General features: G+C 39.2%; 1 protein-coding gene across 2 annotated transcripts in view; it reads left to right on the top strand.

The window, feature by feature from the left end:
- The window catches only part of TSPAN8 (tetraspanin 8), a 77,560-nt gene that overhangs the window by 36,525 nt on the left and 18,209 nt on the right, over positions 1–22,826 (top strand). The window contains exons 2-3 of one of the 2 annotated variants that reach the window (XM_073215598.1): positions 10,662–10,830; positions 22,246–22,308. In XM_073215598.1, the coding sequence (XP_073071699.1) occupies positions 10,771–10,830; positions 22,246–22,308 (123 nt within the window). In that variant the 5' untranslated portion in view covers positions 10,662–10,770. Of the gene's footprint in view, positions 1–10,497; positions 10,831–22,245; positions 22,309–22,826 lie in introns of those variants that run through there. The other variant, XM_017639873.3, reaches the window with a different exon arrangement.

The following is a 22,826-nucleotide window of genomic DNA, read 5'->3' as shown; positions in this document are numbered from 1 at the left end:
CCATCAGGGAAGTTTGGCCTAATCAGAGTGATTTACCATATTTACCACCAGCAGGAAAATGTATACAGAGCTCCAGCAGGTGTTACGGGAGCTGAGCATGAAAAATATCATCTATAATATGGACCCCCAGGGCCCTGATGAAGAGTTGCTCACTGTAGGAATGAGAAATCTGGTGCTCTATACAGCTCCCCCATCTCTCTTTGGGTCCCTATGACTATTCTTGCCTTCCTCACAGGGCAACCCAAAAGTGAGGCTACTCATGCTTTAGCAGACCTGGCAGAGGTTGAAACAATAAGAGCATGGAAGGAAGTACAGGCTTTGATTGAAAGGAGATGTGCAAAGGGCTCCAGGAAGGTCTTGAGAACCCAGATGTGGGTTAATTTGATAAAGGCCAGGGTGGTGAAAGAAAAACTTGATGGGAAGCCCAGTAGGATCTTGTTAGAACTGTGGCACCAATTAAAGCCAGAGCAGAAGTTCTAGCCACTGATATCCAGGGCAAGGAAGCTGGGGCTAAACCCCATGTCTGGCCTGTGTCCCTGAAAGACTTCCTGGGGGATGGTACTCAGGCTCCTCCTGGGCCCTTTTTCCCACAGGAAGACAATTGGAGTGTCAAGATCCTCACCTTGGGGGACGTGGTGGGGACCAGAGGCCAACTGTAGAATTAGCAATTCATTGGTCCCCTGTGAATGTATAACATTTCCTGACACTGGTGGACACAGGAGCTGAATATTCTCTCATTTACGGCAACCCTGAGTGTTTTCCTGGGACCCCTACTGTGATAGATGGCTTTGGGGGTGAGGCAAGTAGAGTGAAGAAAGCCCAAATCCCACTGGGAATAGGGCATTTACCCGGAAAGGAGTATAGTGTGTACATTTCTCCCATCCCTGAATATATTTTGAGGGTAGATATCCTGCAGGGCCTGTAGTTAGACCACTGCAGGTGAGTTCAGACTGAGGGTACTTGTGGTAAAGGCAGTTCCGAGGGGACTTGCTCAGCACCCACCTGTAGCTCTGCCTGTACCTCAGCGAGTGACAAATACTAAGCAGTATAAACTGCCTGGTGGGCACAAGAAAATTGGAGAAACTTTACAGGAGTTGGAGAAGGTGGGCATCATAAAGCCCACTTATAGTCCTTTTAATTCCCCAGGGGTGGACAGTGAAAAAGCCAGATGGCTCCTGGCATATGACAGTGGACTACAGGGAATTGAATACAGTCACATCCTATTTGCATGCTGCTGTCCCTCCTATAGCAGCCCTTATGGACACCCTTAGTCATGAACTAGGGACACATCATTATGTTGTGGACCTTGCTAATGCTTTCTTCTCTATTGACATAGAAGAGCAAAGTCAGGACCAGTTTGCCTACACGTGGGAAGGCCGGCAGTGGACATTCACTGTCCTTCCACAGGGATACGTCCACAGTCCAACCTTTTATCATGGACTTGTAGCCCAGGACTTGGCCACATGGAAGAAACCAGAAATGGTGTGGCTGTATCGCTACATTGATATTATGCTCACATCTAATTCTCTTGCATATTTAGAAGGGGCAGTTCCTGGACTGCTGCAACATCCACAGGAGAAAGGATGGACTGTGAACAGCACCAAGGTTTCAGGGACATGGTTTGTCTGTAAAGTTCTTGAGGGTTGTCTAGTCGGGTAAAACTAAAGTTATCCCAGAAGCAGTCATAGACAAGATCTAGGCTTTCCTTACCCTTACCACTGTGGCAGTATTACAAGAGTTTTTGGGTCTTTGGGGCTATTGGAGAGTGTGTATCCTGCGCTTGGCACAAATTCTGAAGCCCTTATACTGGTTGGTATGAAAGGGCATCAGGTGGGACTCGGATTAGACATGTGCAGCTACTTTTACTGCTGCTAAGTGAGCAGTCAAGGCTAAACAGTGGCTTGAACAAACATGCCAACCTATTAGATTCTGGTCACAACTATGGAAAGGAGCAGAGGTCTGGTACACCTTGAAAGAGAAGCAACTGGCTGCTGTGTACCACGCCTTGCTGGCTATGGAGCCCATCACTGGAACAGTTCTGACTAATAACTGCCCCATCATGGGTTGGGTGTGAGACTGGACCCAAAGGCCTTGGAGTGGCGTGGCACAGATGTCTACACTGGCAAAATGGGGTACATATTTACAGCAGTGCAGTGCCCTCTCCACTAGCCCCTTAAGTGGAGAACTCCAACACTTATTGGGGCCAGTAACATATACCAGTGGAAAGCAGGAAGAACTTGCTGTTGAGCCAAGGCCGAGAGTCCTTTTCAGGTGGGAAAACCCCCTATACCTGAAGACACTTGGTATACAGTTGGCTCCAGTCATGGGCAGCCCCTGAAGTGGAAGGCTGTGGCTTTCCATCCTAAGACTGAGACAATATGGACGGAGGATGGAGAGGGGAAGAGCAGCCAATGGGCTGAGTTGCAGGCTATATGGCTTCTGATCACCCAGGAGCCCTCCCTTGCAGTTGTCTGCACTGACAGGTGGGCCATCTATCGGGCTTGACCCTTGGCTATGGACATGGTACCATGTCAACAGGATGGTTGGTCACTGGCCCCTTTGGGAGCAAGAGTGTGGCAAGACCTATGGACCTCTGGTCAGACTAAGACAGTTACTGTACATCATGTGACTGGCCATTTGCCTTTGGCATCCCCAGGGATTGATGAAGCAGACACACTGGCCAGGTGCATTGGTTAGAAGGAAAGCCTGCCTCTGATGTAGCCCTGTGGTTTCATCAATGTTTGTTGTATGTGGGGCAAAAGACAATGTGCGCTGTAGCCTGCTGGTGGGGCTTGCCATTGACCTTTGAAGAAGTCAGCAAAGCCCGGAAGGAGTGCCTTGTGTGCTCTAAGAGGGACTTATACTGAGTCCTGCAGCAACATGGGGCAGTAGTAAAGGGGCTGATACTCCTTGTCAGGTGGCAGATAGACTATTATTGGGCCTCTGCCCATATCAGAAGGGTATCGATATGTTTTGACTTGTGTGAACACAGCTACTGATCTGTTGGTTGCTTTTCCTGCATGTTGTGCAGGTCAGCAAACCACCAAAAGGGGCCTAGAGCATGTCTTTGCAGCCTATGGCCAGCTGCCAGTGATTGGGACTGATCAAGGCACCCACTTTACTGGACATGCATTACAAGGATGGGTGCTGCAATTAAGAATAAAGTGAAAGTTTCTTGTATCATATAACCCTATCGGGACAGGCATGATAGAGAGGTACAATGGTTTATTGAAATATGGCCTGAAATTGGACACCAATAGTCTATGGGACTGGTCAGTTTATGGACAGTGCTACAGCATTTGAATAACAAGCACCAAAAGGGAGCCCTTGAGCCCTTGAGGGGAGAGAGTAGAGCAGTTACGGGAATTCTCCAGCTCTTGGAAGCCTCAAGTATAAATATGGTATAAATAAATTAGTATGCACAAAGAGCTTGGGTACTTTCCACAGTCAGAAAAAAAAAATCAGTAAGTTCTCCTTCAGAGTATTTTCTGAAGGCTTAATGATTAATGTAGGCAAAACTAGAGGTCAACGTGATCACGTGAAGTAGAACAATCCCTCGGCTGTTTTACCCATAGGCACTTGAATGACCCTGAGAGTAGCTTATTCAAAATGTTTTTAACTTCCTCACATGGTTGGCCTATGAATGAAGCATTTTCTGAGTCAATCAGCATGTTAATAAGTAAGGGAATTATTGGGAAGTTCAGGGAAGGACACTTGAGTGCCTGAGTATGAATGAAGAAAGGAACCAGAAAAGAATTCTAGGAGAAATGGGGTATTCCATGCTTGGTCTCTGAAAAGATTGCATTTGGATATTGTTTTCTTGAAGATGTGCATTTATTTGCTATGGATTGAAATTGGAGTGGCAGCAAAAACAATGCGGGCAGGCCACCTTGCTTCAGGAATGGTGGTTCAGGTGTTCAGTCACAGGTTTCCTGGGGTATCTTGGTTTCTTTTGCTTCCTTACATTAAAACAGAATCAGATCTTCCAGTGCTCAAGGAAAATCTAAATAGGACTCTTCATGGTTTAAAAAAATGCAAACCAGAGTCTGAGTTCTTTTCTACCTGAGCTTATTTGGGATACATTTTGTTGCTTCTTAAAAAGGTATAAAAAGGAAGTTTGGGGTTTCTTGATAAATGACCTTTTACAGTGACTCCCTGTTATTTTGCATTCCCCTGGGAACCCAAATAGCCATGCAATGCATTCCTGCTGTGTGAGACTGAATAAGCCTTTCTAATTTAGAATTAGTAGCTTGTAAGATCCTAATTAGCATTATGAGTAAAATGTTTGTTTATTTCTGACCAGTCATAGGATAAGCCTGGGTTAAGTTCAGTGTAACATTTTGTTGGCTTCTTCAGTTGGAAAAGCTGGTGTCTGATATGAGGTTTAAACATTGCCACCCTACTCTTTCTTCTTTTTTCTTTTTTCATTCTGTGTTGGTGGCCTTTGCTCACTTCTCTACCTCCTCACCCCTGTTCTCTTAGAGCTTATTCATGCCCAGGAGCTGATGTGTACCTTGTGAACTGGCCAAACAAAGGTAATTCAGAGAGAACTCACAGGAAAGCAGGCTGGCATTTAAACTTTAAACTGAAAAAGCAAACAACCAGGCAAATATTCAGCACAAAAATGGAGTATCCAGCAATCTTGGACTGGTTACAACAGCGCTGCATTTTGTGCTTTTTATTCTGTGGTTGGGTACTATTGTCTGTACATGGGCATACGCCCAATTTGGAGAGAAGGAAAATAAGACTGAGAAATCAACTAATAATGTCTATAAGAATGGACCAAGACAGCAGTCATGTTTAAGTGAAGAATTTGCAAATACCTAAGAAGCAATTAAAATGTGATCTTGGAATCAGCACTGAATTGTGGTTACAGTCTGGTAAACGGACACCTAGTCAATTTTCATGTCTCCTCGCCTGGGGATAGACTGTGATCATAGAGGGGGCATGGCCAGAATGTAATACAGAGAAGGCAACCTGGCAGAGAGAGAATTGGGTGGTGTGTTATAGCGGTATGCAGGGAGAGATGCTGCCCCAGCCGAGACCGTCCTTTGGAGGATTTGGTGGCTGGATCCCTGGCATGACTCTACTCTGCTAAGCCTATCAAATCTTGGCAATGCGTCCCCCAAGTCCTTCACCAACTTTGTCGCCCAGGGAAACCATCTTTGCATGCTCTGGCTTTGGCGCTGCTTTCCTACAGGGAGACAATTTCATCTTTGGCCACTATCTTATGCTGGATGACTGGATGGGTGCGCTTCTCATGAAAAACAAAGAAATTGACATTCTGGCTCCTGTGAAGTCACTTAAGGTGAATTTGTCTGGAGAAGCAGATCATTTCAGGAAAAGTTGGCAGAGCTGAACTTTGGGGGCTGCCAAGCCAAGGACCAAACCTTAGACCCCACCCGGCAGCTGACCTCTTTGTCATCTTTCTGTAACTATTGCACCTAGGGAGGGAGTATAAACACTGCAATGAGGATTAGCAAGAATTCATGGGCATCTCTGTTCCATCATGGTCAGAAACTGCATTTTTGATCACTGTGTCATTTTGCCTCAGCCTTTACTTACAAACATTTATCAATAAGTACTGGTTAGCTAACGTCTATTTTCTTATACACATTTTCATGTTTTTTCTTATGTGATCTCTGTGGTTAGTAACTTTACATCAGGTGTGAATCATTACTATTTTATATCTATAAAATATATATAAAATAAAATATAAAAGATATATAAAATAAAAGGGGAAGAATATTGGCTATCCATTGTTCATAAATACCATATTGCTACTTCACAATGGCAATTCCAAGCCACACTTTATTTCTGAGCTGGAATTAATTCTACAAATAGATGTTGTTTAAAAATGACCTGCAAAGGAAGGAGATGGATGGATCATTCTCATACCAGATGCTTCCCATCCCCAGTGGGAGTATGCAAAAGGTTTTTATGAGCCAGGCTTCATAAGCACACAGTATAGGAAGCATAGAGCATAGCGTTCAAATGAAAGCATAAGAAAAATCCTGGTCTTGGGAATGCTGGAACTGGACTAGAAGACAAGAGTCAGGGCTCTGTTCCTATAAAAAGGATCATAAAACTGTTAAGTGAGCAAGCTCAGTTTTCCAAAAAGAAGAAAAAAGTTTTCAAAATGAGAAATGCTGAAGAGTACCAGAACTTTCTCTTCATTCTAATTTTTTAGAATGTATGACCTCATGATTTCATGCACTTACACACCCACACTTCAGTACAGTCATAAGGAAGAGAAACTTCAAATTTACTTTCTTACAACTCTTACCTTTGAGAAAATGAATTCAAATACTGACAATGCCATAAAAAAACCCATATACGTTAGAGTGACAGTGATAAGCGAGAATGTGGAAGATGAAAGAGAACATAATCTTTTCTCTAAAACACATGATTTGGTTTTTCAGGTACCTACTCCATTGAAAAAATAATTGGGCAGTGATAAAATAAGATTTGTCACTGACACTTTGTATTATATATATATATATATATAAAATACCCTATGAAGGTGGGGATTTTTATCTTGTTTTATAAACCTATAGTACCCACCTGGACTATAGTAGGCATTCAGTATAGTTGCTGATGAGTTACTGGGTGTGGTTTGTAGAAACAAACATGATTAGGATGATGAAAATACAAACCTCTTATCTATGCCTGTTTTCCATTCAAGTCCCAAATGGAGGCCTGACTTGCTTGATGACCTAGAGAAAATGCCCCATTTTGTGTTGGGTATCTGACGGTTCTATTCATGCCCTTCCCTCTACACTGAGCACAGAGAATCTGGTTTCTTTTCCTTGCCAGGGCCTGTGTACTGCTGTGAAAGCCTAATGCAGTATGACGGCCTCATAGAGAGTTTTCATGATTAATCAAATTTGAATCCTTATCCTGCTTTATCCTACATTCACTATGAGTAACAGTAATTGACATGATGCAGCATTAGGAAAACTTTCTCTAAATTCACTGAGACTCTCCTGCTCCTTCCTTCAGCTGTTATTTCTTGTAACATCCCACTCTCCATTGCCTCTCCTTCTTGGCCTGGTCTTTCACTGAGCCTAAGATTTATCCCTGACACTTCTATTCCACCCCTCCTACCCCAACCTACCCTTCCTACCCCAATCCTCCACTGTTAAATGTCTGTTATATGACAATTTCTCAACATCTAAGATCTACAATACTCATCTCATAATCACACTACAAAACTCAAGAGATAGTTGATACAAGCGGACAGAATGCCGATCTGATCACTTTGAGACCTCATTTCTAGAAAGAGCTCTGCCGCTAGCCAGTGCTGTGACCTGGACTACTCCATCTCCCTGGGCTTCACTCTTCTCATGTATCAAGTGTGGAAGTTTGTCTAGTCTAGTGTTTCTGTAAATAAGCACTGTACCACTGGTCCAGCGCTATGTCTTTCAAAACTTTGTTCTGGGGTCACATTAATTTGGGGGTTGCTGTGCATTTTGTCACCTTCTTGAATATTAGCAAGTTAAAATTCTGATGAATCTTGAGATAAAGCAACTATTTTCCTTTACCTGATAATTGGCTTTTTACTGGGGAGGTGGGTAACACACTGGTAGTTCCCAGGAGCTCTAGAAGGGAATCCCTGGGGGAACATTCTGGGAATCTTGGCTGCAGCTGCACATCCTTTATCTCCAATGCCAGTTGTGCTGTGGGCATAAAGTAGTGGGGTCAGGACCTTGGTCTTTCAGGCATAAAATGTCAAATAAGGCAGAGACAAAAATCAATATTATAAAGGGTGGCAATTTGAGACTAAAGGTTGGTTCAAACTATAATGGGCCTGAGGACTGAGAAGCAAGTAGATCTGCCCAGAGCCGGGGGCCAGCAGATCAGGAAGGGGAAGATTTAGCAGGTGAGGTAGGATTTGAGCTGAACACCAAGGGGTGTTTGCAGTAATTCATATAAAAGGTAGAGAAGGTGGGGAAGGATATTCCAGGTGGAAGGAAACACATGGTACAGAGGCATAAAATCCAAGGGTATATTCTATACCTGTGAAATACTTCTGTGGTTACAGAACCTAGAGTGGAGGCTGCTTACAGAGAGAGGAGTAGGAGAAAGTTCTGGGAGATGTTACAGGCCTGTTTTACTTTCAGTGCCATTCTATGGAGACTGAAATCAATCCTGTAGGCAACAGGAAACCATGCTTAGATTGGTTTTTAAACAGGGAATTACGTGACCAATAAGTATTTTATAAAGAGAACTAGGCAAAGAAAAAGAGAAAATTTTGGAGTGCTAAGGCAGACAGGAGAGAGAAGAGACTGGTCGGGAAACTGGGAAACTAATTATGATTCTATTGAAATGGCTTAAGTAACAGATGATAAAAGGCAGCATAATGACAGTGGTAAAAGGATGAGATGGAGGAAACAGATATGAAGGACATTAGGAGCACAACAGACTGTGGGAGCTGATTAGATATGAGACAAGGAAGAAAGAGTATGGATACAAAATGACTCAACATTATTTAGCTTGGGCAAATGTGTAAAGTTTACTGGGATAGGAATTTGGAGAAGTGAACTGTTTCAATAGATTTTACACTGGACTAAGGATTCTGTTACATAGAGTAAGTTTCCTGTAAAAACATTTCCACTAATTTTTGTGTTTCAGAGTTCAATAATGATTTAACTAAAGACTATATTATTTTTAAGAGGATCCAAACACATTTTTTCTAAACTAAGATTTAGTATGTACTCAATATGCTCTTGTCAACAAAACAGCATTTTTGTCTATATATCTCTTTAGATTTTACCTCTAAATGATAAGTAATTATTTCTAGGATTACAGATCCATTTGGCTCTTCATACAATCAAGAACTCTTTCACCACAGATAATCCTATATACACTGAGACCTCAGCAGAAGTTTATGAAGTTATTTTCATTTTCTAGGATGAAACAGCACAGAACACCAACAATTTTAGTGATTATTTAAATATTAAATAGCCATTGTTTTGGGACTAATATAAAGTTTGGCTTTAAGTATTATTGCCTCTAATACATTAAAAATATATTGTGTTTCTTCAGCATTTTATTTAAAAAAATAATAATAATAATAAGGGACAAATGTGGGATTCACATATAAATCAAGTATAAAAATCAAACTAATATTCATATTTGACCTGATTGTTTATAGTTTATAATGCGTGATCAAAACCAAAAGTTTCTGTGATGACTGCCCTTGTACTGTTTGTTCACCATGTAAGAACTTATTCACTATGTAAGAATTTGTTCACCATGTAAGAACTTGTTTGTTGTGCTTCAGAAGATTGGAGACTGACGAGAATTAGGCTTGGGGTGGATTAATGATTGTGCATTGAGTCCCCTGTACAGAATTTTATTGTTGTTAACTGTTAACCATTTGATCAATAAATATGAGAGATGCCCTCTCAAAAAAAAATTATATATATAATATATATATATATATATATATTGTGTTTATAATTAGGGAGTTAGGGATTGTTTCAAAAGCATCTTTGTATGTCAGTGAAAATTAGAAAAATATTCTTTTAGCTAATCAACATTTTAGAAAAAGTCCATGCATGCTTATTGTATAGAAATTAACAAAGATTTTAAAGAATTATTTTCCCCAACAACTTTCAGAAATATAGGGTACATTTATTTAGAGGAAAAAGAACTTCCTTTTAGAGGCAGGATGTGGAAACTAGCATGACCCAAATTGTTTACACAAAAGCAGTCCACACCTCCCTGATTAGGGCCAGAGAATTTTGCCTTTACCTGCAACCAGCTGCCTTCTATTAGCACAAAAAACAAATTGTAAGATCTATGGTCACTGAACTATGACTGCCTTCTAATTTGGAATTTTTTGTCCAGGAGATTGGAAATTTAGAAACAGTTGGGGGAGAGGAGTTGTTGCTAGACATAATTTTTCAGAGGAAGAGAAGCACAGTGTCTTAAAAATTGGCTGAGCTATCAAAATGGCTGCACATAATAAAATGAGCACAATGGGGTAGTCAGAGAGTGACTCCTGAAAACTTTTTTTCCTTTTATACTACAAAGAAATGAAGGAAACTGAATGGTCTTGTGGTAGGCAGGGCAGCCTCTCCCTCCCCACTTCCTCCAATTACCCTACATTCTCAGCAATAAATTTAGACGCTTGGAAAGCAGGTGCATGTAATGGTTGTTCCCCATATTCTCGGGTGAAGAATAAAAGATTGCTGCATCCAAACCTTCAGATATTGCAGATTTCTAAATGCATTTTATTGCACCTGGAAGAAATTTTATATCCTTGAGAAAATGGAATGCAAAAATGAGTTGAGACACAGGTCCCTTTATCTCTGAGCAAAACCCTCTTATTTCCCTTAGTTGAAATGAAGGGCAGGGAAGTCATGTTGTGGTTTCTGAAACCCAACAACCTAGTATCGCTGTGCCATTCTCTCCCAGACCCAGCGCCACTCCCTTAATTTGATATTTGTTTACTTTACAGGAGGCCGTTTTTGAGAAAGGATCATAAATATGCTGGCCCAGAGCCCTCTGAGCCATGACTAGCAAAAGAACATACCCACCTAGAGATAGTAGCCCTTGTGATACTTAAATGTGTTGGTTAATTTTTTATCTACTTTAATAACTAAATTATTCCCCCGCCCCTGCTTTCTCTGCCTTCTCTTTCTGCTCTGAAGCTGTGGGCACAGAAATCTCCGCAGGCAAATTACTCCAGAGCACATTGCAGGACAGTCCTATAAGGAACAGTTCAATTCATCACATCTCGGTGCCTGATCCTTTTCTGACATGGCAGGTGTGAGTGGCTGTTTGAAATATTCTATGTTTATCTTCAACTTCGTGTTCTGGGTAAGTGTTTTTCTTTTAATTATCAATTTTATGCAAGAAAGAGGACTTCGATGTCAATGTCATAAATGAGAGCAGACTGTGCACAAGAGAAACAGAGGGGGCGAGAAAAATGTATTTTCCATTTACTTGTTTGGGTTTGTTCGTTCTTTCTTTGGTTATCTCAGTAACTGAGAATGAGCCAGTGACTCAAAAAAGTGCACTTCAGGATCTGGGTGGATAAACATTTCATAGATGTTTTGATATTGTTACAAAACAGTCACAGGGAAAAAAATACCTTAATTAAAGGACCATTATTCTTAGCTGTGTATCATGCAGGCCTCCCTAGTTTAAGGACCCTGTGGAAAAAGCTGCTTCCATCAGGAGCCCAGCCCCAATCCTAATCTTTACATCTGGTTTTGAAACAGGTGAATGGTGGGGTGCTGGATAATACAGACCCGAGAAGAGGGTCATTTTCAGAGGGTCACAAAAACCTTGAGAGGGAAACACTAAAATTATTTCATCATGAAAAGTTAAAGCCACTAGGTTTGTATCAACAACTTATAGTTAGTATTTTGATGTGTCATTACTCCACCATTTAATCAAGAAGGTTTGTATTTTAGCAAGTTCGTATGTTTCTCTTGAAAGTCTGTTGGCATAAGACATAGCAAATAAATTAATAAGTAGCATCTAACATTGGAAAATGGAAAAATAAGATAAAGGGCAGGCTGGGATGCTAAAGTTAATGTTCTCCTTTTTAGCATATACGGTGCAATTAAAGATTGTTCCAAAGTAAATCAGTAGAAATAGCGCAAATGCTTAAATGAAAAAATCACTTTGTATACTGGATTTTAAAAATGGCCTATGCAGTATAAGCAGGAGAGAGTTCTGGTTTTGTATTTTACCTGGTTACCTTTAGTAAACAGGCAGCTATTATCTCTATGCTGATAAATTTTTGTCCTATTAAAATAGTGATGTTCCTAAACTCAACTCCTTGAATACAGTCTTATTGTACAGAATTACTTTCCATTCATTGTCAGTAGCCCTAATAAGGTCAGGTGACACACTGGTGAAGAAAGTATGTCAATAAATAAAATAAAGAAGTTTCGTCCCTTGTACTTCTTCCATTCCCTAGGAAAATGGGCTCCTTTCGCAAATATTAAATGAAGCTCCTGAGTATATGCCAGTTTTTTTTTTAGTTAGTCCTGATAAATTTCTTCTCTTGAAATATTTAAAATTGGTTAAACATTGAGAGTAGACTATAAACAAAGAAATGCCTGCACACTTGGATTGGCTTTGTTTTTAGTTTTTTATTATGGAGAACTTCAAACATTCACAAAATAAAGGAAAATCAGCCTTATCATCCAGCCCCAACAGCCAGTCTTTCTTCCACTTCCCACCCTATGCTGTTTTGTAGCAACTCCCAGGTGTATCATTTCACCTAAAAATATTTTACTATGTTTCTAAAAGATAAATAACTCTTTAAGGAAATATAACCTCAATGTCATTATCACACTAAAAATTTAAGAATTTTTTTTATTAAGGTATCATTGATAATACAGTATTATGCACATGAGTAACATTGTGGTTACTACGTTCCCCCCTATTACCAAGTCCCCCCCACATACCCCATTACAGTCACTGACCATCAGCGTAGTAAGGTGCTATAGAGTCACTACTTGTCTTCTCTGTGCTATACTGCCTTCCCTGTGCCCCCCTACATTATGTGTGCTAATCATAATGCCCCTTAATCCCCTTCTCCCTCCCTCCCAACCCACCCTTCCCAGCCCCTTTCCCTTTGGTAACCACTCGTTCATTCTTGGGTTCTGTGAGTCTGCTGTTGTTTTGTTCCTTTGGTTTTTGCTTTGAAGACTTAAGAATTTTTAAAATAAATTATCAAATATTCATCCAAGGTTTAAACATCCTATTGCTTCATAAATGCTCTTCTTTGAATCCAAATCCAAATAAGGTCCACACATTGTGATTAACTGACAAATGCCTGTTTTCCTCTTTAGGTTCTGCCCCCATTTTCATCTCTTTTTTCTCCCTTGAGAATTTTATGTACTGTGCATGTTGTTTGTCTTACCCCATTTCCCATGGTCCGATTGTGCTATTCACCTCTTCCTGGTGTAGTTTAACTTGTCCCCCCAGCTGTTAATGATTATCTGTCTGCTAGCATCTCTAATTTAGTAGTTGCATCTGGCAACTTGATAAGATTTAGGTTGTTGGTTTTTTGAGGGGCACAACTACTTTATAAGTGATACTGTGTTCCTTCATCAGGAAGTACACACACTGTCTGACCATGTCACCCTTTGTGATGTTAGTAACCCCTGATGCTCAAGAACCTAAATCCATCAGTTCATTAAGAGTTTCAAATTGGTGATATTCTATTTCTGTCATTCTTCATTTATTAGCCAGAATGTCTTCAGTAAGGAAAAATTTAGCATTTACTGATTGGTTACCAGTAGTACCCAGTTTTTATTACAAAGAAGGCAATATAAATGCTTCTTACTCTTTACCTAGGTTTCAAAATGATGAGTTTATGTTCTGGTATCCTACAGCAGTGATAAGCAAGTATATCTTTAAGTATCCTCATGAAATCATAGATTTAAACTCCATCACAGTTCTTATTGCACCTTGTTGGTGTGCAGTACATTTCATCTTTGGCCAATGGGGAGCATCATCATATCCTTCTGACATGATCTTAATAACTTTGATTACTTTGTGACAAGACATTCCAGGCTCACTTCCCTATTTTCTCCTCCAGAACTGGAATTAGTTATTTCTCCAAAAAGTCTTGATATCTGTTTTTTAAAAACTGTAACTGTTGTCTTTTTATGACACAGAATATATATGGGCCATTTAAAACCAACCCAAATAGGAATATGTTAATAAACACATGACTTCTATTTTAATAAGGTGTCTCACAGAACCCAAACCAGTAGCAATCCTCAAGTTATGAAATAGTTAAAATATGTCTCTGTTGTATAAAAACAGTATACAAAATGCTGATGGCTCTTGTGAAAACATCAGAGGTCAGTATTTCATTAAATAGCTAATCAGCAATTTGAAATAGACCTGAATTTTAAACTTAAATGATAAAGACAGTCTAGGGAAGGAGTGGGTTACAGGTTTAAGATTATATATTTAAGACTAGAGTTCAAGGTGAGTTGTAGAGATCTGTACCATGCTGAACTCAGATACTGTCACTGTTTTCCTGGGAAGCTTTGATTATTTTATGATCACCATTATCTATTTTTTCTGATAATAAAGACAAAGTCTTTCTGATGCTCTGTAGATTTCAGTTATGTATTTCTAACTTCCCTGGGGGTAAAAGGCCTTGTTCTTCCCATCAACACGGTGGTGGAACCCTATAATCTCTGTATGAGGCTCTTGAAATGGAGTCTTTGAGTAAGAGCAACAGTTGTTAAGACCAGTGATGACTTCCTAGCCACTAGATGACAACACTCTAGCCAACTAGAGACAGCAGAAGGAGTCTCTGAGGTTAGGGAACCATTCCTATTTCTACTCTCCCCTCTACCCCCAAGCTAGAGTTGTCAGTTGGAATTTTATGATTATTCATAGGAAATTAGCAATTTGTCACATTTCTCATGTTTACTTAAGAAAATATTTTAACGGTCCCACTGATGTGGATTTCTTGTAGATAGAGCCTTATGTTTTCAGATGCATTCTTTCTGGTGCAACTTGCAAAACTAAGCCTTTGCAAAATAGGGCCAGATGTTGAAATATCTCTAAGATATGCATATGGTTATTTAAGCTTAACATACCAGTTTCTTTTGTAAGAGGACTTGAGATATGCCATACAAATACACAGGGATTTCCATTTTGTTAGAATTAGTAATTGAAAAAAAAACATGTGAAAGTGAAAATCATTCCCAATCACTTATGCTAGAGTTTGATGCAAGTTAGAGTGAATTGGAGGTGCTATAGATAATAGATCAATTATAGGAACAAAACCTGTTTCTCTGAGTCTTGAGTCAAAACAGATGAACTGCCCAAATATTCCTGTGTTCCTCCCAGACAAGTCAGGCTTGAGAGTATTTTAGATGCTTGGGGTGACTTAGGAGCCCACGTTAGCTTGGAGCACAAGGCCTTGTGGGCCTGTGGATGCAGCGGACTCATGGCCAGAGCAGAGAGCTATGGAGAGGCCAGCACTTCATGAAGGAAGGCAGAGTGAAGTAACATTACCAATCCCAAATGAGGTAAGGTGAGGAGGAGGAGGCAAGCTGTAAAGTTGAATGTATCTGCAGCTGAAGGAAGCCAATGCATGAAGTGGTTTGAAGGGGGAAGAAGGAAGTCAGAACTGGGAGAGAGTCCAGGAACCAGCATTTTAATGTTCATCATTGTGTTTTATGTGGTGCCTGGGTCTCTTGATTGAATGTCCTGAGAGCAGTTAAAATAGTTGAGGCCAAGCCGGCATAGCCATGAGATAGGGGAAGATTAAAAAATACAGCATGATTATATTTCATTATGTCAGTTGATGAAATCCCCCAAGATAAAGATTAGACTGTGGCTGAAATGTGTGAACTTTGCAAACACAATGCTGTCCTACCATCATGGAGTCTCCATGGAACTGTAACAATGACAAAACGCATTGAAGCACAGTGGTTGGGATCTCAGGCTGAACCTAAGCTCCTTCATCACTAGCTGTGTGGCTTTGGGGATATTAGTTAACCTCTCTGTGCTTTAGTGTTCCTCATCTGTAAAACCAGGGATTGTAGTAGTATTTATCTCAGAATTATTGTGAAGACTAAGTAAGTCAATACATATAAAGAACTCAGTATTAGCAATAAATAAGTGTATAAGAAATAGACATTTCATCAATATGGCATAGGCATCTTTATGAGACAAAAATAATATGAAACCACTCTGCCTAGTAATGAAAAAATTTCAATGCTGGATTTTGAAACAGAGGAGGAAATAAGATAGCAAGGATTATGATAAGACAGGAATTCTTCTATCATAAATTAGGAGAATGCAAAGAAAATGCATTTGTAAACAGACAGATTGAGATTCACATTCTAAATTTACTTCATATTGCTTTGTGGCTTGGAAGATGTTCCTTGATTTTTCTATGCTGCAATTTTTGCATTTGAAAAATGAAGATGATAATATTACGTGGCAGGATTAATTGTGAAGATTAACTAAGATGCTCTATGAAAGCCTATAATTAAGGGCTGACTTATAGTAATAGTTCAATTAATGCTATTTTCCTCAATTGAACCATCATATTACTTTTTAATTTAAAAGTATTGGAATCTGGTGTGATAGTATTTTATATATAATGGGCTTTTAAAACTTAATTTTAGCCCTACTCTGACCTCTGACCTCTGACCCTCCTCTGGCCTCATGGGACAGGGAATCTGTGGGGAAAGAGAAATATGCTTACCCTGGGCCTGGCCTCCACCTTGGGTACCCAGGACCACAGAGGTCCTGCCCAAATGGCCCCAGGGTCTGCACAGGCCCTTCTACAGCAGTGATCAAAGGGGGAGTTGTTTACCAGAAATGGCAGCAGGTTGTTAACAGAGCTGATTTGCAGGCTGAGGTATTCCTACCCATGCCCCTCACGTCCCTCAGAGCTCAAGATGGAACCAGGAGTGAGGGATGGAGCCAGAGCTGGCTCTCCCCAGGCTACCCCTTCTGATAGCAGACCCCAAAGAGTCCAAGAATTCTAAATCAAACCTTGTCTTCCAGGCCATTAAGTGGGCATGTTTGACAAGGCAGGAAGAAAGAACCCATTATATATATGTATATTACCTTGAGTTATAATTTCTCAACACAGAGACCTACAGCCTGTCGACTGTTATTTGTGTCTTGCCCCAGACCCTGCCCCAGTGTATGTACAGGTCTGCAGGTGTTACTTATATGGCAGTTGTACTTTTGAAACAAAATGATGAAACCATTCCTGAATTTGCATCATTTTATGATTCAGAAACATTAGGATGCTAATCAAATGCTGAATGTTCTCTCTCTTTACACATTTTGAAGTTTTGTGAATTTTAGTGATTTTATACTTAAGTACAGGAAAGATAAAAGAATGTTTACCCAGACCCTATTTGTCTCAGAAAAAAATGTGGTTGATTTCTTTCCCTTAAATGTAGAGCTATTTAAACTAGAATTTGCAGCAGTCATACTGGGTGCTTGCCTTACTTGTAGGTTTAGAAGATGCACATAAATGCAATACAGGGACTCTTACTGTGTACTTAACCACTCATTGGTGTAATAAATATTCATTTGGGGTGCAAGATAGAAAAACCATGATGGAAGAGTCTACTAAGAGTTGAAGTTTTCAATTTGCTCCACTAGTTTACAGAATCAGAAAATCAGATATTATGTGAAGGGTAGGAGGCCATCTCACTAAATCAGAGTTGCATTGGGCCATACCTATAGAGAGAATGCATAGCAACCTCTCCTCCAACAGGAGATCTGAGAAGTACAGTAACCCATGTTGTTAGGCAGCAAGGCAGAGCATATACCCTACTCTCAATAAATAATAAATCAAATAGGTCTCATCTATTCAAGGATGAATAAGGGAAAACCTAGTGTAAGTCCTAATAAAAACACTGTTGAACAAGTAAAAGAGAATGTTACCTGAAGCCTTAGAGGACAAGTCCATATCCATGAAAGAAACACTCCAGGATCCTAAAAAATGTTTCAGGAAATTGGTATCCATAATGCAGTGCCAGAAAATAAGCCCTCACAAAATAGTGGACAGCCATAAGAGATCAAATTTACTGGAAAACTAAAAGATGAAAAGGGAAATGGATAAAATAAAGAAGTACTTCAAGTAAACCAGAAACACAGTGATAGAATTAAAATCCACTCTCAAAATTACATTAAATGGAGATAACGATACAGAATCCCAAACTGAGAAGCTCTTCCAGAGGAAAATCAGAGATAAGTGATATGATAGAACAGAGAATGGAAACACAAAGCAATTTGTATTCCTGAAGAAAAGGACAAAATATACAGAACAAAAACAATACAAAAATTCTCTCAAGCAACATTGTATACTCTGCATCATCTTACCACAATGCAATTGGGCTAGACTTTTAAAAAATGTTTAATGATAGATAAAACTTAAAAATTAGAAGTACGTCCTAAAATATCAGGGCTGTCAGGATCGTTTCCTCCTATATTCATGGCTTCTAGTGTTTCTGGGTTATCATAAAAGCAAATCTTGTTACCCAGGTTATCCACTTGGATATTTTCTTATTCTTTTATAGCCTCTTAGGAGCAGCATGGGAAGGTTTCCCTTAAGCTTATTTTAAAAAGTGTCCATTTTGGACCAATAATGATAGAGCTCACAGTCCATTCTTCCTCCCCGCATAGCACTACGTGCTTTCTTCCATTTTCAACACTCTTCAAATACACTTTGGTAAACACCCAATTCAAAAGATAGAATTGAAAGGGAGGGAGTAGGGATGATTGGAGGACATGTTATGAGAGAAGAGGGCAAATCAGCCTGTTCTCTACCATTTATCCTTGTGCTGGATGATGCTTCCTGTTTCTCTCCTGGCATTTTATAGCTTTTAGATTCTGCCCAGTCTTGGTCTACTTGGGCTACTGAAACAAAATGCCATGGACTTGGTGGGTTTTAAACTATAGAAATTCATTTTCTCACACTTTTGGAGACTAGGAGTCCAAGATCAAGGTGCCACCCAATTTGATTTCTGGTGAGGCCTCTCTTCCTGGCTTGCAGATGGCTGCCTTCTTGCTGTGTACTCAGAGGACCTCTCCTCAGTGCACTCACATGTGTGTGTGTTTGTGTGTGTGTGTGCACACATGTGCATGCAGAGCAGAAAGAGGAAGAGAGGAAGAGATCCCTCTACCTCTTGTTATAGATCACTAATAAATTTTCAGTTTAGGACTCCACCCTTATAACCTCATTTAACCTTAATTACCTCTTAAAAGCCCTGTCTTAAAATATTCACATTGGTGGTTAAGGCTTCAATATGTGAATGTAGGGAGAATATAATTCAGTCCATAGCATACTCATAGCAAACATCAAAATTACCTAATTTATTCAAAAGCTGGCTGAGAACAACTGCATCCTATCCATAAAAAGAAAGATGTCCCATGACAGCTGAATGACAACCACAGAGAGTCCAAGAAACCAGAAGGTGGGGTATGGGGGATGTTGGGGGAAGTAGATCTAATATTCATTGTCCACTGTCCACTGACCTGGGGGCTTGACATACCCATTTCCTTTTACAACCTCATCGAGAGAAAATAAGAGCTAAACACTTATTTCTTAATTTATATTCCCAATTATTTAAAATAGTATAAAAGATCAGGGAACAAACCCTTAAAGCCAAACTGGACAAGGGCTCAAAGAATCATTATGATGGCCAATCTTACAATTGGGATAGAGTAGGCTAGTATCAGTCATGACTCTAGAATGATTATTCTTGATAGAAAATTTAAAATTTCATTTTGAAATAATTAAACAAATGAATAATTTCATGTTTTTAAGACTGATTTGTACATGTTAATTTTTTCAATAAAATGAGAATGTTATATTTTAAATGTTTCTTTTTGTTTTTAAGGTGAAGTTGGAGGAAAGCATAGACACAGGGATGGAAATGATAGTTTGGCCAAGTATAAAATCCCTAAAAAAAATTTCTAGTTGTGAAGATTGAACTTGGGCCAGATTCTCTTGGCTTCTGAAATAATTGAATACTCTTACTTTTCCTTTTTTAAAAGACTTATTTTGTTAAAGCAGTTGTATGTTCTCAGCAAAATTGAGAGGAAGGTACAGGGATTTTCCATATATCCCCTTGCCCCACACATGCAAGCCTCCTCCATTATCAATATTGCTCACCAATGTCACCCATCAGAGTGGTACATTTGTTATAATTCATGAACCTACATTGACATATAATCACCCAAAGACCATAGCTTACATTAAGATTTATTCTTGGGTTTCTGTGGGCTTAAACAAATGTATATGACATTGACATGTATCCATCATTCTAATATTATACAGAGTATTCCGACTGCTCTAAAAATCTTCTGCATTCTATTCAGTCTGTTCCCATTCTACCTACCCCAGTTTTACTGTCTTCACAGTTTTGCCTTTTCCAGAATGTTATATAGTTAGAATTGTACAGTGTGTAGACTTTTCAGATTGACTTCTTTCTCTTAGTGATATGCATTTAACCTTCTGCCATGCCTTTTCATGGATTGATAGCTCATTTATTTTTAACACTGAATAATATTTCATTGTCTGGATGTATCACAGTTAATTTATCATTTACTTTTTGAAGGACATCCTGGTTGCTTCCAAGTTTAAGCAATTATGAATAAAGCTGCTCAAAATACCCTTGTGCAGGTGTTGGTATGGTAAATACCAAGGAGCACAACTGTTGGATTATTTAATAAATGTGTGTTTAGTTTAGTCAGAAACTGCCAACCTGCATATTTCAAGGTGGTGGTACCATTTTGCTTACCCACCACAATGAATGAGGGCTTTTGTTGCTCCACCTCCTTACCAGCACTTGAGGTTGTAAGTATTCCAGATTTTGGCCATTTTAATAAGTGTGTAGTGGTATCTTGTCATTTTGATACTACTTTTAAAGTTAATATTACAAATAGCTTTCAGTGGCTGAGAAGACTAAAAGTTACCATTGGAGGGGAAATATAGTTGATCTAAAAATGTACTCAAAATTTACAAATTTACACAGAAACAAAAAAATTTAAATGTTTAAAAAAAAATTACCCTGTTAGTCTCTAAGAGTTCTTAAAGTTTTCTCATTAATAGTTTCATAAAGGCATTATCAGATAAGGGTGGTAACCATAATAGCTATTTGGATAATTAATAATTATCTTCTGTTAAAGCTAAAAGCCAGAGCAACTACTAAGACAATAATGTAATCTACTTGAGAAGAAAAAGAAAGAAAATAGCAATGAACAAATTGAATAACAAAAAATCCAGCTGCTATGAAATTACTGAAAATCTCAGAGGGTCTCATTATCAGTTGACATAAATTCTTATAGACTTACTTATTAACAAAGAACTGCTAAAGTGAGCACTTATTTCCATCTGCAAGTGAAATTAGGATTTGGTGGAAAGGGGGAAAAAAAAGAAGGAGGGTTTGCAGCCTCTAAAGCTGTTTTTTTTGATGATTTGTATTTTATAGTGTGTGCATGTGTGTGCCTATCAGATAATTTGATTGTATAGGTTATTTGGTGATTTGATAAAGAGTTTTGGTTTTCCATTGTATTCATTATTTTATTGAAGCAGGATTGGATTAATAGTGGAGCTGGATTTTCACCATATGACTGTTACCTCTCAGGATTCTAGTATCTTTACCTGAAATTAAGAGTTTGTACCTAGATGATTTTTAAGGTCTTTTAGGGGAGACAGATTCTCTGGTTTTTCATTTACTTATGGCACTTTCATTCCTTAACAAAGCTCTTGTCTCTATTTCTATGGCAAACTTAATGAGAAGCCATTAAAAGTCAAACTGCTGTTTTGGGATTCCAGGCACATGGTTCAACATTCATGAAAGCAATCAAGCTGCGAGGTCACCAGGCTTTGGAGGACTCAGGCATTTCTCTGTCAGAGAGAGGTGAGGCCAGATTAGGTCTACAAAGTCCTCCAAGGCCTGCTGTGTCAGTTACATTACCAAGCTTGTTTGCAATATCTCTGATAATAGATCTTTGATTTTTTTTTTGAGGCCACAATATGTATATCTTAAAAAAAAAAACAACCTGAGAGACAAGGGTTTCCTTACCCAAAAGTAAAATGTGTTTCCCATTTTATGTGTTGGCCTTGGTCCAAATGAAATAATCTGGTAAAGTCATTAAAGAATTTAAGACTGTAAGTACTGTTCCTCATTGTTCCCCTTACTGGGTAAGCTTTACTACCTAAAAAAGCTTATTTTTAAGTTTACTTCAGTACAAAAAGTATTGGAAACTCTTGTTGCTTAACTGCAAATTTTGTCAAGCATTCTACTGTTCCTGTCTATCCCAGCTTCTTCGCTTCTTGAATCTTGAAAGAATGTTTGGTAATCAATCAGTTATTCCCTTCCTTTTTGGTCTAAGACAGTTTCTCAGAGACAAACGAGGGGCCTGATTAGGGGTATTTTGTGTTTAAACTGTTATGACTTATTTTTCCTATGTTACAGTCTAACAAAAACACAGAGGTGAACCGTGGCAAATCATTTATCCTCTCCCCTATAGCCGTGATGACTTTCTGTCTGTGGACCCTGGATTGTGGATGACAGTTACTCTTATCAAATGTACCAGTTACAGTGGGACATTTTAGTAGTTACTTGCACATGAATATGCTTCATGTATGTCTTTCAGGTAGCAGTGGTATGATTAATGATAAACCATTGTTACCAGATGGGGAAGGGTGTGTGGAATTACAGTTGCAATTTATCTTCATTTAATCTTTTTTTTTTCCTATAGCTATGTGGTATCTTGATCCTGGCCATAGCAATCTGGATACGAGTAAGCAAAGAAGGTCAAGAGGTAAATAGATAAATACTAGCTTCTCCGTTTCCAAGGTAGTATATTTCTTTTATGATAATGAAAGTAATGACAATAATAATAGAAGACTTTCTATAGCACTTTCCTTAACTGCCTCGTGTAACCATATGTGCTGATAGGTGATTTTATAATTTAATTCAATTTAAATGACCACAGTTACTCACTGTGTGCCAGGCACTGTGCTAGACATGGACAATCCCTCTGGAGAATGGAGAAGGTGTTGCTTTGAAAGTAGGGAGGTTGCAATGAAAGTGGAGATGGGAAGGGGCCAAAGTGGAAGCAGCCTCCTTTGTTACTTGCTGAGGGTGAGCCTGGAGTGTGGCTGGAGGATACGGATCACGGCTCCTCCTCACCAAAAACAGTTCTTGCAGTGCAATTACTTGACTTATCCCAAGGTGGGGTGGTGGTCCAAAAGGAAAGAAGGTGAGAAATTCTCTTGGAGAAGAATTTGGTCCATGTTTAAAGGCACCAAAGTACCAAGATAGCTGCTAACTGCCTGG

Source organism: Manis javanica, chromosome 10 (genome assembly GCF_040802235.1).
Source record: "Manis javanica isolate MJ-LG chromosome 10, MJ_LKY, whole genome shotgun sequence".
Classification (NCBI taxonomy): Eukaryota; Metazoa; Chordata; class Mammalia; order Pholidota; family Manidae; genus Manis; species Manis javanica.
This window is presented reverse-complemented; position numbering and strand designations above follow the sequence as displayed.